The 12,658-nt window shown below is 33.0% G+C and overlaps 3 protein-coding genes across 3 annotated transcripts; all 3 read left to right on the top strand.

Moving 5' to 3' along the window:
• The first annotated feature begins 617 nt into the window (after nt 1–617).
• Nucleotides 618–1,892, top strand: LOC132182224 (F-box protein At2g05970-like). Its single transcript, XM_059595414.2, has one exon. It carries the CDS (start codon nt 618–620, stop codon nt 1,890–1,892), a length of 1,275 nt encoding a protein of 424 aa, XP_059451397.2.
• Nucleotides 1,893–3,810: 1,918 nt separating this feature from the next.
• On the top strand, nt 3,811–5,118 carry LOC132182223 (uncharacterized). Its single transcript, XM_059595412.2, has one exon. It carries the CDS (start codon nt 3,811–3,813, stop codon nt 5,116–5,118), a length of 1,308 nt encoding a protein of 435 aa, XP_059451395.2.
• Nucleotides 5,119–8,204: 3,086 nt separating this feature from the next.
• On the top strand, nt 8,205–9,617 carry LOC148586033 (uncharacterized). Its single transcript, XM_088516872.1, has one exon. The coding sequence runs from the start codon at nt 8,205–8,207 to the stop codon at nt 9,615–9,617; it is 1,413 nt and encodes a 470-aa protein (XP_088372998.1).
• Nucleotides 9,618–12,658: the final 3,041 nt, after the last annotated feature.

Below are 12,658 nucleotides of genomic sequence, written 5' to 3'. Positions count from 1 at the left end.
CATCAATAAAAACCCAAGATTCTAGAAACAACCAAATTAACCACACGCCACTTTTTGGAGTTTTTCACAGAATTAAATTTATTTCATTAATTCAAATTCATGCATTTACTCGTGAAATTAAAAAAGAATCAAGAGAGACACAAAACCCTATAGCCCATTTGTAGCCAGCCGTCCCCCTCTCTCTTGTCCCTTCATCTTCTTTCAACTCTCATATTTTCTTACATTCTCCCCAAAAAAAAAAAAAAAAAAAAAAAACTCAAGAACCATATTCGGCCCCAAAGATCTAAATACTGAAGTTTTCTTGTCCATAAATCCACTCGATCGATCACACGTAAGTATTTAATTTTGATTTTGTTCTCTTTGAATCTTTTGTGCAAACATATTCTCGAAATTGTGTAGTCACGTGTACATTGTAAAATATGTCATTTGTGCATATTTTTTTTATGTGCTGATTATTTTTATTTTTTATATATGCTAGCTGATGTGTATATATATATATATATTTTACTTTTCATTTTTATTTAGTTTTCTTGTTCTGATTGATACGTTTCCTTCATATATATAGAGCGGTGAAGATGATGAATATGGTATTATCGTATCAATGTTGTTTGGCGCCCATGTTCATCAGGGGTTCACTCTGTCATGTTGCTACACTTGCGTCTTGTACCAAAAAGACTAACCTATGCGTTTCTACTCCATTGCTTCTTGGGAGAAAGATGCCTTCTATTAATAGATCATCATCATCATTATTGGCATCGCCTTCAGAAGTTGCACATATTTTTGAGTCACATCCATTGATGATGATAGAACCGGCCGATGAGAAAGACAAAGATGGTAGGAGTTTGTGCCGTTTCTATGATTACGTAAATGAAAAGGTTGTAAATACCAATACTAAGATCCCTGAAGAGGTTGATCAAGCAATATGTGTTGGGTCATCTCATGGTTGGTTGGCTTATGTCTCCCGTCTCGATTGCTCTGTTTTTCTTTGGAATCCCTTCACAACTTCTCCACTCATCTCGCTTCCTCCCATTCATACACTACCTCGTGAAGAGTTGGATGAAGAGAAAGCGTATGAATGTGATGATGATTTTGGGTTCAAAGTAGAATGTGAATATCTTGGACAAAGCCGAAAATACGCAAAACGTTTGAGGCATATTATACGCAAGATTATTTTTTCATCTATTCCAACAAGTGATGATTGCATCGTAGTGGCTCTATCTAATCTCAATACTTGTCGCAATATTGTTTTTTGTAAACCTGGAGACAAGTCATGGACCTTTATAGACCTTCCTTTTAAGAAATATTTCCACATTGCAGATATCATACATTTCAAGGACCAATTTTTTTACGCTGTATCCGATTGTGGGCTTATTTTATACGCTTATGATCTTGTTGATCTTTCTTTTCCAAAGAGTTACCATGTCAAAAATTCTTTCAAATTAAAACCCTTATCCTCAGCTAAAGGATACCCAAGGGAAGAGTGCGATCAAAGACACTATTTGGTCGAATCATTAGGTGATCTTTTGTGGGTTCGTAGGCATGTAATTGACAATTATGGGAACACCTCTTCTGGTAGATCTCCGGACAAGACAATCAAGTTTGAAGTTTATAGAATGGATTTCTCTCAGAATACTTGGAAGCGTACAAAATGCATAGGTGAGCAAGTTTTGTTTTTAGGTACTAACCAATCTCTTTCTCTCTCAGCTCGGGACTTTCCTGGTTTGAAAGCAAACTGCATATACTTTACGGATGATTCTTGTAAAGCACATATGTTATATCCTCCTTATGGGTTCCATGATTTTGGGCATTACGAGCTAGAAGGAGTTAAATTTGGAAAATTTAAATTTGCGCATCACCCAGAAAGATTTTGGGTTAGGCGCAATTTTCATTAATCTTGTTTGTTATATTGTTTTTTGATCATTTAAAGATCAAAGGCCTACCATAAAAAGATTCTACGACATGTTGTAGAATCTTGATCTCCATTCGTTATGTTGTTTAATGACATTTATTTTGCTTTCAACTTATGTTCTAGTTTTCTTTTTGCTCGGATGTTTTGTTTATGTGTTGCATGTTACTCGTTTTGTCTTAATTATTTTCATACTCCATATTCATTCATCGCTTGAGTTGAATCCAACAATGAACTTCACCCTTGCTTAGAATCAAGGCCTCTAATTCATTTTCTTGATGAAATACTTTATGAAAAAGCTAGGCTGTATAATATTGTTATTTTTTAGATAGGAATTGTTGTAGCAGTACGTACATTCTTTCATTCTTAACAAATTTTATGCAAATTTTAGAGCAAGTCAAATTTTTAGTTATATTTAGAAAATTCACTCTTGTTATGGAAATCCTTGTAAAAGCAATTCGTTTTCTTTTTATTTCACAAGGCTTCATCCACCCCACGCACATACCTTCATTTGGTGGGGCTCCAAGCCAGCAGTACGTCCAATTAAAGAATAAACCAAAACAATCCCCGGGTTTTCCATTTATGTAATTAAAATAATCCACACCATCCTCTCTCAGATGATGCCATCTGTCCCAACTCAACTCTTCCATGTAGAGAAAGGAAAAAGGGAACATCGATCGTTTACCAATAAATAATTTTTATAGTCAACGCCCATTAGAAAGGAGAAAGAAGCTAAGGAGTCTGATTCTCTAATTAAACGCTAAGCTTATGAGAATTGGTAAAATTAATCATTTAATAATTATTCTAACCATGGCTATTGAGTTTTAGCCACTAAAAAAGAGAGCAAAATAGCAAGCATAGATAGATAGGAGAGGCCTTAGCATATATGAACAATTTTTTATATATACACATACGCTCTATGAGATCTTTCTTTTAATTAAAATCTTATTTGGTAAGTTGTAAATTATTATGCAATCACACATTTAAGAAATGATTCATTTCAAAATTCAATTCCACCTTAAACAATTGGGTGGCAGGCCAAAATTGGTGTATCCATTAAAGGCTATAAAATCAAAATGTTCAACTCCTTTCCACTTCAGACAACAACAATGGATAGGATGATAAGAACAATCTTTCATAAAAAAAAAAAAAAAAGAAGATGATAAGAATAATATCTACCTGGCCCTTATTTCTCTAAACTGATTTTTCAAAAATAATATCTATTTAGGACCCGAAAAACACAAGGAAAAAACTACGAAATTACCTAATATTTCAAAAAAAAAAAAAAAAAAATCAATCCTTGGATTTATTACCTAATAACTCAGTATATATAGATGAATAACATATATGAACACATCAATAAAATCTCAACATTCTAGAAAGAACCAAATCAACCACACGCACGCTTCTTTTTGGTGTTTTACACAAAATTAAATTTGATTTCATTAATTCAAATTCCATGCATTTACTCCTAAAACTAAATTAATTAAAGAGAATAAAGAGAGACACAAAACCCTAGCAGCCAGGCTACCCCATTTGTAGCCAGCCGTCCCCCTCTATATATCTTGTCGATCCCTTCATATTTTCTTACATTCTCTCCAAAAAAGCAAAAAACTCAAGAACCATATTCGGCCCCAAGGATCTAAAGATTAAAGTTTTCTCATCCCGCCTTAATCCACTCGATCACACGCGTAAGTATTTAATTCTCTTTTTTCTCTTTCAATCTTTTGTGCAAACATATATATATATATATATATATATATTCGTGAACTCCTGCAGTCATTTTTTATTTGTCACTTTCCATTTTTATTTATTTTTATTGTTCTGATTGATGAGGTTCCTTCGTATATAGAGCGGTGAAGATGATGAATATGGTATTATCGTATCAATGTTGTATGGCGCCCATGACCAGAGGTTCACTGTGTCATGTTGCTACACTTGGGTCTTGTACCAAAAAGGCTAATCTCTGCTTTTCTACTCTTGGGCGAAAGATGCCTTCAAATAGTACAATATCATCGTCATTATTGGCATCGCCTAAAGAAGCAGCACGTATTTCTGAGTCATATCCATTGATGATTATACCGCCTCATGATAAGAAGGATAAAGATGGCAGGAGTTTGTGCCGTTTCTATGACTACATAAACAAAAAGGTTGTAAATACCAATACTAAGATTCCTGAAGAGGTTGATCATGCATTATGTATTGGGTCATCTCACGGTTGGCTGGCTTATGTCTCCCGTCTCGATTGCTCTATTTTTCTTTGGAGTCCCTTCACGACCTCTCCACTCATCTTGCTTCCTCCGATTCATACATTGCCTTTCATAAAGGTTATACCTCATGAAGAGATAGAAGATGATGCAGTAAGTGATTATATATCTGATGATGATAATTTTTTTCCCGATTATGGGTTCAAAGTAGAAGCCGAATATCCAGATCCAAGCAACATATACTATACCAGGACACCAAAAGGTTTGAGTCCACAGATTATAGACTATATTGTTTTGTCATCTATTCCAACAAGTGATGATTGCATCGTTGTGGCTATGTCTGATATTATTATGTATCAAGGTATTTTTTTTTGTAAACCTGGGGATAAGTCATGGACCTTTGTAGAGCAGCCAGTTAAGCTAACTTACCGCATTAGGAATGTCATACACTTCAAGGATCGATTGTTCTATACAATGAATCATACTGCCAATTTTTTATTCGCTTATGATCTTGCTGATCTTTCTTCTCCTAAGAGCTACCGTCTCAAATTCGCAAATGGTGAATACATTCAGGATTTATGTACCGATTCTTTACCACATGAAGAATACAACAAAAAATTTTATCTGGTGGAATCATTAGGTGATCTTCTATTGGTTTGTAGGCTTATTCGTTCCGATATTGATAATGATGAAGACAAGTTTGCACTTTCTGATGATGATGAATTTCCTATCGAGAAATTTGAAGTTTATAGGCTGGATTTCTCTCGGAATACATGGGAGCATACTAAATGCATTGGTGACCAAGTTTTGTTTTTAGATTCCAACCAAACTCTCTCTCTTTCAGCTTTGGACTTTCCTAATTTTAAAGCAAACTGTATATACTTCACTGGTTATTTTTTTAAGTGCCATGATTATGGGCATTATGAGATAGGAGGAAATCTATTTGGACAATTCCACCAATTTGGTAGGACCTGGCCACATTGGGTTATGCGCCATTTTCTTTAATCTACTTTATCTTGTCTTCTCATTTAAAGATCAAGGCCTGCCCGAAAAAAGATTCTATAGCCACTTGTCTTTTATACCTTGATCTCCATTATTTCTATTGTTTAATGAAATTTATTTTGCCTTCAACTTATGTTATAGTATTGTTTTTACTCGGGTGGTTTGTTTATGTGTTGCATGTTACTCGTTGCGTCTTATTTTCTTACTTCTTATTTATTCATCGTTTTGAGTTGAATCCAACAATGAACTTCAACCTTGCTTAGAATCAAGGCTTCTAATTTCATTTTCATGATGGTGAATTCTAGGTGGAGATTTCATAATGTTTAAGTTATATTCCTTTTATCAAATTATAACAAATAATTGTTGATAAAATGAACAGTAATGGATTATATATATATATATATATATATATATATATATATATATATATATATATATATATATATGTATGTTCTTTGTTCTAGATCTAATTGTCGCGCGCTAACTTTACTAGATACTGGGTTATAGTTCATGATTAGGTCCTGTTTTTAACAGATTTTTAAAAATAACTAGATATATAGCTCTACGTGGATTTTATTGAAGTTTATTGATATTTTAACTTGTTTCAAGTTAAGTATTGTTGCCGTGGTGCTTGCAGTTAATTTTCTTGTAAGAGGTTTGTGAGGTAGTAATATTTAGGGGAAACTTCACTTTGGCCCCCTGAACTTTCACTTGATTCTATAAACTCCTTTTGAAATTTCAATTACTCTCAATATGGACTCCTCTGTCAGATTTTAAACGTTACATGACGTTTATACCCTTGACTTTTGTATAAAATTTCCACTTCTAAAACGTTTTTTTATTTTAAAAAAAATGAAAATCAAGGATATTTTGGTCTTTTTTTTTGTATTTTTAACGGTTAAAATTAACAGAAAGGTTTTAATTGAGAGTAATTGAAAGTTCAAGGGTCCAAAATGAGAGATTTGGAAGTTCATGAGGAGTTTGTAAAATCAGGTGAAAGTTCAGGGGCGAGGCCAAAGTAAAATTTTTCCTAATATTTAACTTGAAAGAATAAAGAGGGTTTAGAAATATTTTAACGTTGTTGATTGACAATCGCTTTTGGGCTTTTTTTTTTCAACAACGTTTCGTTTCATTCATGAAATCATACTTATCTTGAAAAAAATCAGACAATTGATAAATGAATGAATGCGTATATTGGGGTTCGTACTATTTTTATGTATAAAAAATTTCAATATAAACCCAAGTGGCAAAAAAAAGTACCTATCATTTGAGGATTGTTATTGAAAATTATGTTATCTTGGGAGGGCACGCTTGATCGGTTATTTCTTATCGATTATAAGCTTTAAAAGAATGAGAATTACTTTTATAATGACTTGGTATAAATAAGGTTGTTTGTGCCATCTAATAAGAAATTACCACATCAAAGCTGAAAAAGAAAGAAAGAAAAAAAAAAAAAAAAATAGAGATGATTTGCCCCTCTCTCTTAGCTCAACTCTCTCCAGCTAGCCTCTCCCATGGCTTCCCTATAGAGTCTTTCATGTGGGAACAGTGGGGAAGAGAAATTCATGGTGGGAAAGCCATGGGAGAGGCCAGAGAGAGTTGGGCTAAGAGAGAAGAGCAAATACACTCTTCAAATTACCTCATAATTGACAATATATATTTTCTCCTAAACTACGAAAAAATTGACAATGTCAACATACGACTTTCAAATTAAATTAAAATAAGACAAATACAGGAGGAAGTCCAGTACATGCATGCGGTTGCAGTTAATTGAGAAAGAGAAATTGGGGTGTCTGATTGTTCAACAAACAAGAATCGATGTATAGATTGATTGGTTGACAAAATATAAAACAAACAAATACCATGAATGAGTTTTAGTGTTGCATTCTATTCTGAAAACCCTAACATCACTTATTGTCTTTTTAGGATATAACATGTCTGCCTTAGATTGTAATTCATCTATAATTTGGTAATTAGTAAATAGGAGACATAATTTGGAAATTAGTAAATAGGAGACATTGTCATCCAATCACACAATTACGGAATGATTCATGTCAAAATTCATTTCCACCTTAAACACTAGGTGGCAGGCCGAAATCAGTGTCTCCATTAAACACTATAAAATCAAAATTTTCAAGTCCTTTCCATTTCACACAACAACATCAAAGAACAAAACAATCTCAATCCTCGGATTTACCACCTAATAACTCATTATAAATGAATAACATGAACACATCAATATAGAGAAACCCAAGATTCTAGAAACAACCAAACCACACGCCTAAAATTAAATTTTATTTCATTGATTCAAATTCCTAGCATTTACTCCTAAAATTAAAAAAGAATCAAGAGAGACACAAAACCCTAGCCCATTTGCAGCCGTGCGCCACTCTCTTTTCTCGTCATTTCTTTCAACTCTCATTTTTTCTTACATGCTCTCCGGCCATATTCTGTCATCCCCTTGTTTTCAAGACAAAATTTTGATTCTCTCTCTCTTTCAACCAATCTACCAATCAAGATAGAAGGATTTCAACATTGAAGTTTTCTCATCACGTAAGTATTTAATTTTCTTTTTGTTCTCTTTGAATCTTTTGTCCAAACACATTCGTAAAATTGTACGTGTATGTACTACGTTGTCACGTGTACATCGTAAAATATGTCATATTTTCTCATACCAATTAAATATGTTACTATTTGATTTCTTGAAACCTTTCTCGTCCCTGCACATCACACATACATTATTTTATTTTTAATTTTTTTATTTTATTTTTATTTTTATTTTTTTTATTTTTATTTTTACTTACAATACATTACATCGCATAATATAAAAATGTAACGTTACTTTCCAGCGAAAAAATCACAACTTCAATTGACAATTGGAATAGAAATTGTAATTATGATTCATTTGTGCATATTTTTTTATTTGCTGATTATATATATATGCTTGCTGATGCGTATAAATATTTCACTTTTCATTTTTATTTACCTTTTCTTGTTCTGATTGATTTGTTTCCTTCATATATATATATAGATCTAGAGCGGTGAAGATGATGAATATGGTATTATCGTACCATTGTTGTATGGCGCCCATGACCACATGTTCACTCTGTCGTGTTGCTACACTTGGGTCTCATACCAAGAAGACCAGCCTATGCTTTTCTACTCCATTGCTTCTTAAGCAAAAGATGTCTTCTATTAAAAGATCATCATCATCGTTATTGGTATCGCCTTCAAAAGCTAATTCACATCCGTTGATGATGATACCACCGAATGAGGAGGAGGAAGATGGTAGGAGTCGGTGCCGTTTCTATGACTACGTAAATGAAAAGGTTGTAAATACCAATATTAATATCCCTGAAGAGGTTGATCATGCAATATGCATTGGGTCATCTCATGGTTGGTTGGCTTATATCTCTCGTCTTGACTGCTCAATTTTTCTTTGGAGTCCCTTCACGACCACTCCACTCATCTCCCTTCCTCCCATTCATACACTACCTTCCATAACGGTTATACCTCGTGAAGATGTGGATGAAGAGAACCCTGATGACGAAATATTGGAGAGATATGCGGGTGATACTTTGCGCTACAAATGGAAAACTGCATATGAATTTGATGATGATTCTTCCCCCGATTTTGGGTTTAAAGTAGAATGGGATTATCCAGATCAAAGGTTAAGTTTCTATACCAGGTCAGCAAAGCGTTTGATTCTATATCTTATACGCAAGATTGTTTTTTCATCTATTCCAACAAGTGATGACTGCATCGTAGTGGCTCTTCCTGGTCTTAGAATTCATCGCAGTATTGCTTTTTGTAAACCTGGGGACAAGTCATGGACCTTTGTTGAGCCACCGCTTAAGAAATATTATGACATTGCAGATGTCACACATTTCAAGGACCAATTGTTCTACACCATTACCTCTTGTGGACGTATTTTATACGCTTATGATCTTGCTGATCTTTCTTCTCCAAAGAGTTACCTTGTCGAAACTTGTTTCAAATTTGAACGCTTATCCTCACTTGAAAAATACACGAGGGAATTTTGCGGAAAAAGATATTATCTTGTCGAATCATCAGGTGAGCTTTTGTGGGTTTGTAGGTTTTTTACTAACAATATGAATGGCGATGGCGAAATTATATTCAACAATGGTATTATTGATTCTCCGGACCAGACAACCACTTTTGACGTTTATAGGCTGGATTTCTCTCGGAATACATGGGAACCTATTAAATGCATAGGTGACCAAGTTTTGTTTTTAGGCACTAATCAATCTCTCTCTTTCTCAGCTCGAAACTTTTCCAGTTTGAAAGCAAACTGCATATACTTCACAGATGATTCTTGTGAAATACATAAGAAATATCCTCCTTATGGGCGTGAAGGTTATGGGGGCAATGATTATGGGCACTACGAGCTAGGAGGAGGATATGTATTTGGAGAATTGAGCAGATTTGGTGATGGCAGGGTTTTACCACCACCTTTTTGGGTTATGCGCCATTTTCATTAACCTCCTTCATTATATTGTGTTCTCAATTCTCATTTAAAGATCAAGGGTGCCCAAAAAAATATTATACAACCACTTATATATTCTGTATACCTTGATCTCCATTATTTCTGTTATTTAATGATATTTCTTTTGCTTTCAACTTATGTTATAGTTTTCTTTTTGCTCGGGTGGTTTAATTTGTTTACGTGTTGCATGTTACTCGTTGTGTCTACTACATATTTATTCATCATTTGAGTTGAATCCAACAATGAACTTCACCCTTGCTTAGAATCAAGGCTTCTAATTTCTTTTTTATGACGGTGAATTCTTAGTTTTTGCCTACCAAGATTTTGAGTGTTGTATAATTTGTTCTTGGTAAATCATAATTAACTTGAAAGAATAAGGAGATTTAGAAATATTTTAACATTATTTAATTATTCTTGTACTAAAAAGTTGATTGACAATCGCTTTTGTTTTTGTTTTTTTTTTGTTTTTTTTTTTCAGCAACGTACGTGTCATTTCATTCATGAAATCATACTTATCCCGAAAAAAGGCAATTGATAAATGAATGAATATGTATATTAGGGCCGAAGGGCGTACGTGTGTGCTATTGTTATATATAAAAATTTTCAATATAAAACATAAATGGAAAAAAAAAATAATAAAAATAAAAAAACGAATGATTTCAGAATTTATGTTTTTAATTTTGGATAATTTGTTGAGTGTGCGTTCTCATTACAATGTTTTTAATTTTAGACACCTTTGTTATCTTGTTTTTTTTTTTCTCAGCAATTTAGAGGGGAAGTGAAGAGGGGATATTTGCTTGTTTGTTTACTTATGAGTAAGTGAAAACTGAGGTTTGATTTTTACTACTACGCCATTCCAATTATAGGATAGTAGTACGAGAGTCTATTAAATAACACTTCTCTTTATTTATATAACAAAAGAAATGAAATGAAATGAAAATTTTCCGATGCTAGGATTTGAACCCGGAGTTTACCCAGTTACGCTTGGCATAGTTGTGTCTGGCTGGCTAAACGCAATTGGGGGTGTCTAATTATTCAACAAACAATAATCGTTATATAGATTGGTTGACAAAATATAAAACAAACAAAAAAGGGTCAACACTTGACAAATCGTCAAATACCATGAATGAGCTTAATTTAGTGCTGAATTCTAATCTGAAAACCCTAACATCACTTGTTTTTTTAGGACATATATAACATGTCTTAGATTGTCATTCATATATAATTTGTTAATTAAGTTTGAGAATAATTCTATAAGATCTTGGTACAAATTAAGTCATTTATGCCTTTTAATGAGAGGTTTATGCATTAGCTTAAAAAAAAAATCAAATGTTACCAAAACACCGAATCCAACCCTTCTTCTGGTCACCGGCGTTCCTGCCCACACCACGCAGGAAGAAGGAGCTTCATAATAAAGCTTCAGGTTGGACATGAAGAACTGGCTTGCTAGCGTTTTCTCCATTGGCAGAATTAGTAGGAGGGTAATAGAAACGCATTGAAGCTTTCTCAGAGAAAGATTACAAGCTTTGTGTCTTTATTCGGTGCTTTGATTTGAGGGTATATTAGTATATTCACTTTTTGCCAATTTTGATTTGTTTTGTTTCCATTTCAAAATAGAAGTTTCCTTTACACGCCGCGCGTTAAAACAAAGTCATTGGGATGGGTTGGGGACTGAAGGGTCCAGTGGGAGGAGGAGCGGGTGAATTAGTGTTTTGGTAATATTATTATTATTATTATTATTATTATTATTATTTTTTTTTTTTTGTGTCGACCTGGACACAATAGGCTTGATTTATGCTAAGAGCAACACGTTCGGTTCAATAAATATTTAGCTAAAAAACACATTTTTCTATTTTAACTATCTATTTTTTCAAATCACATACATTCGGCTCAACATCTTAGCTATTTACTTTCACTTTTTTATTTAAAATATTATTTATTTATCTACATTTCCTATTCCCAAAGAAAATAAAGCAAGATTACTTTTATTATTAATATAAATAAGAATTTGTTGAGTTATCTTAACAAATTCGTAGTCATTTTATTGAGTCGATGTGTAGGATTTTTTGTTACATTACTAATAATTAAAATAGGCAAAAAATTAATTTGTTGAGGCCAATATGAATGCTCTAAGACCTTATAAAAGTTACATTTATTATCATGCAATCACACATTTAAGGAATGATTCATTTCAAAATTCAATTCCACCTTAAACAATTGGGTGGCAGGCCAAGATTGGTGTCTCCATTAAAGACTATAAAATCAAAATGTTCAACCCCTTTCCATTTCTCATAACAATATCAACGGATAGGATATTGATAAGAACAAAAAAAAATATATCAACAGTCGGATTTACCACATAATAACTCATCAGTACGTATAAATGAATAACATGCACACATCAATATATAGAAACCCAAGATTATAGAAACAACCAATTATTAATCACACGCTTCCTTTTGCTGTTTTTCACAAAATTAAATTTTATTTCATTGATTCAAATTCCTAGCATTTACTCCTAAAATTAAAAAAAAAAAAAAAAAAAAAAATCCAGAGAGACAAAAAGCCCTAGCCCATTTGTAGCCAGCCGTCCCCCACTCGATTTTTCCTTCATTTCTTTCAACTCTCATATTTTCTTACATTAATTCTCTCCAAAGAAAATCTCAAGAACCATATATATTCGGCCATCCCCTTGTTTTCAGAACAAAATTTCGATTCTCTCTCTCTCTACCAAATCTATCAATTAAGATAGAAGGATTTCAAGATTGAAGTTTTATCATCCCTAAATCCACTCACACGTACGTATTTTATTTTCATTTTGTTCTCTTTGAAATTGTAATCATGATTCATTTGTGCATATTTGTTTATTTGCTGATTATTTTTATTTTTTATATATGCTAGCTTGTGTGTATATATATTTCACTTTTCATTTTTAATTAGTTTTTCTTGTTCTGATTGATCTGTTTCCTTCATATATATATAGAGCGGTGAAAGATGATGAATATGGTACTATCGCACCAATGTTGTGTGGTGCCC

The sequence above is a fragment of the Corylus avellana genome, chromosome 5 (genome assembly GCF_965113065.1).
Source record: "Corylus avellana chromosome 5, dhCorAvel1.hap1.2, whole genome shotgun sequence".
In the NCBI taxonomy this organism is placed as follows: Eukaryota; Viridiplantae; Streptophyta; class Magnoliopsida; order Fagales; family Betulaceae; genus Corylus; species Corylus avellana.
The sequence above is the reverse complement of the archived record's forward strand: the minus strand, read 5'-3'. Positions and strand labels throughout refer to the sequence as shown.

Bases quoted from the DNA above. Each gene is read 5' to 3' on its own strand.
- LOC132182223 (XM_059595412.2), top strand. From the start codon at position 3,811: ATGACCAGAGGTTCACTGTGTCATGTTGCTACACTTGGGTCTTGTACC.
- LOC148586033 (XM_088516872.1), top strand. From the start codon at position 8,205: ATGACCACATGTTCACTCTGTCGTGTTGCTACACTTGGGTCTCATACC.
- LOC132182224 (XM_059595414.2), top strand. From the start codon at position 618: ATGTTCATCAGGGGTTCACTCTGTCATGTTGCTACACTTGCGTCTTGT.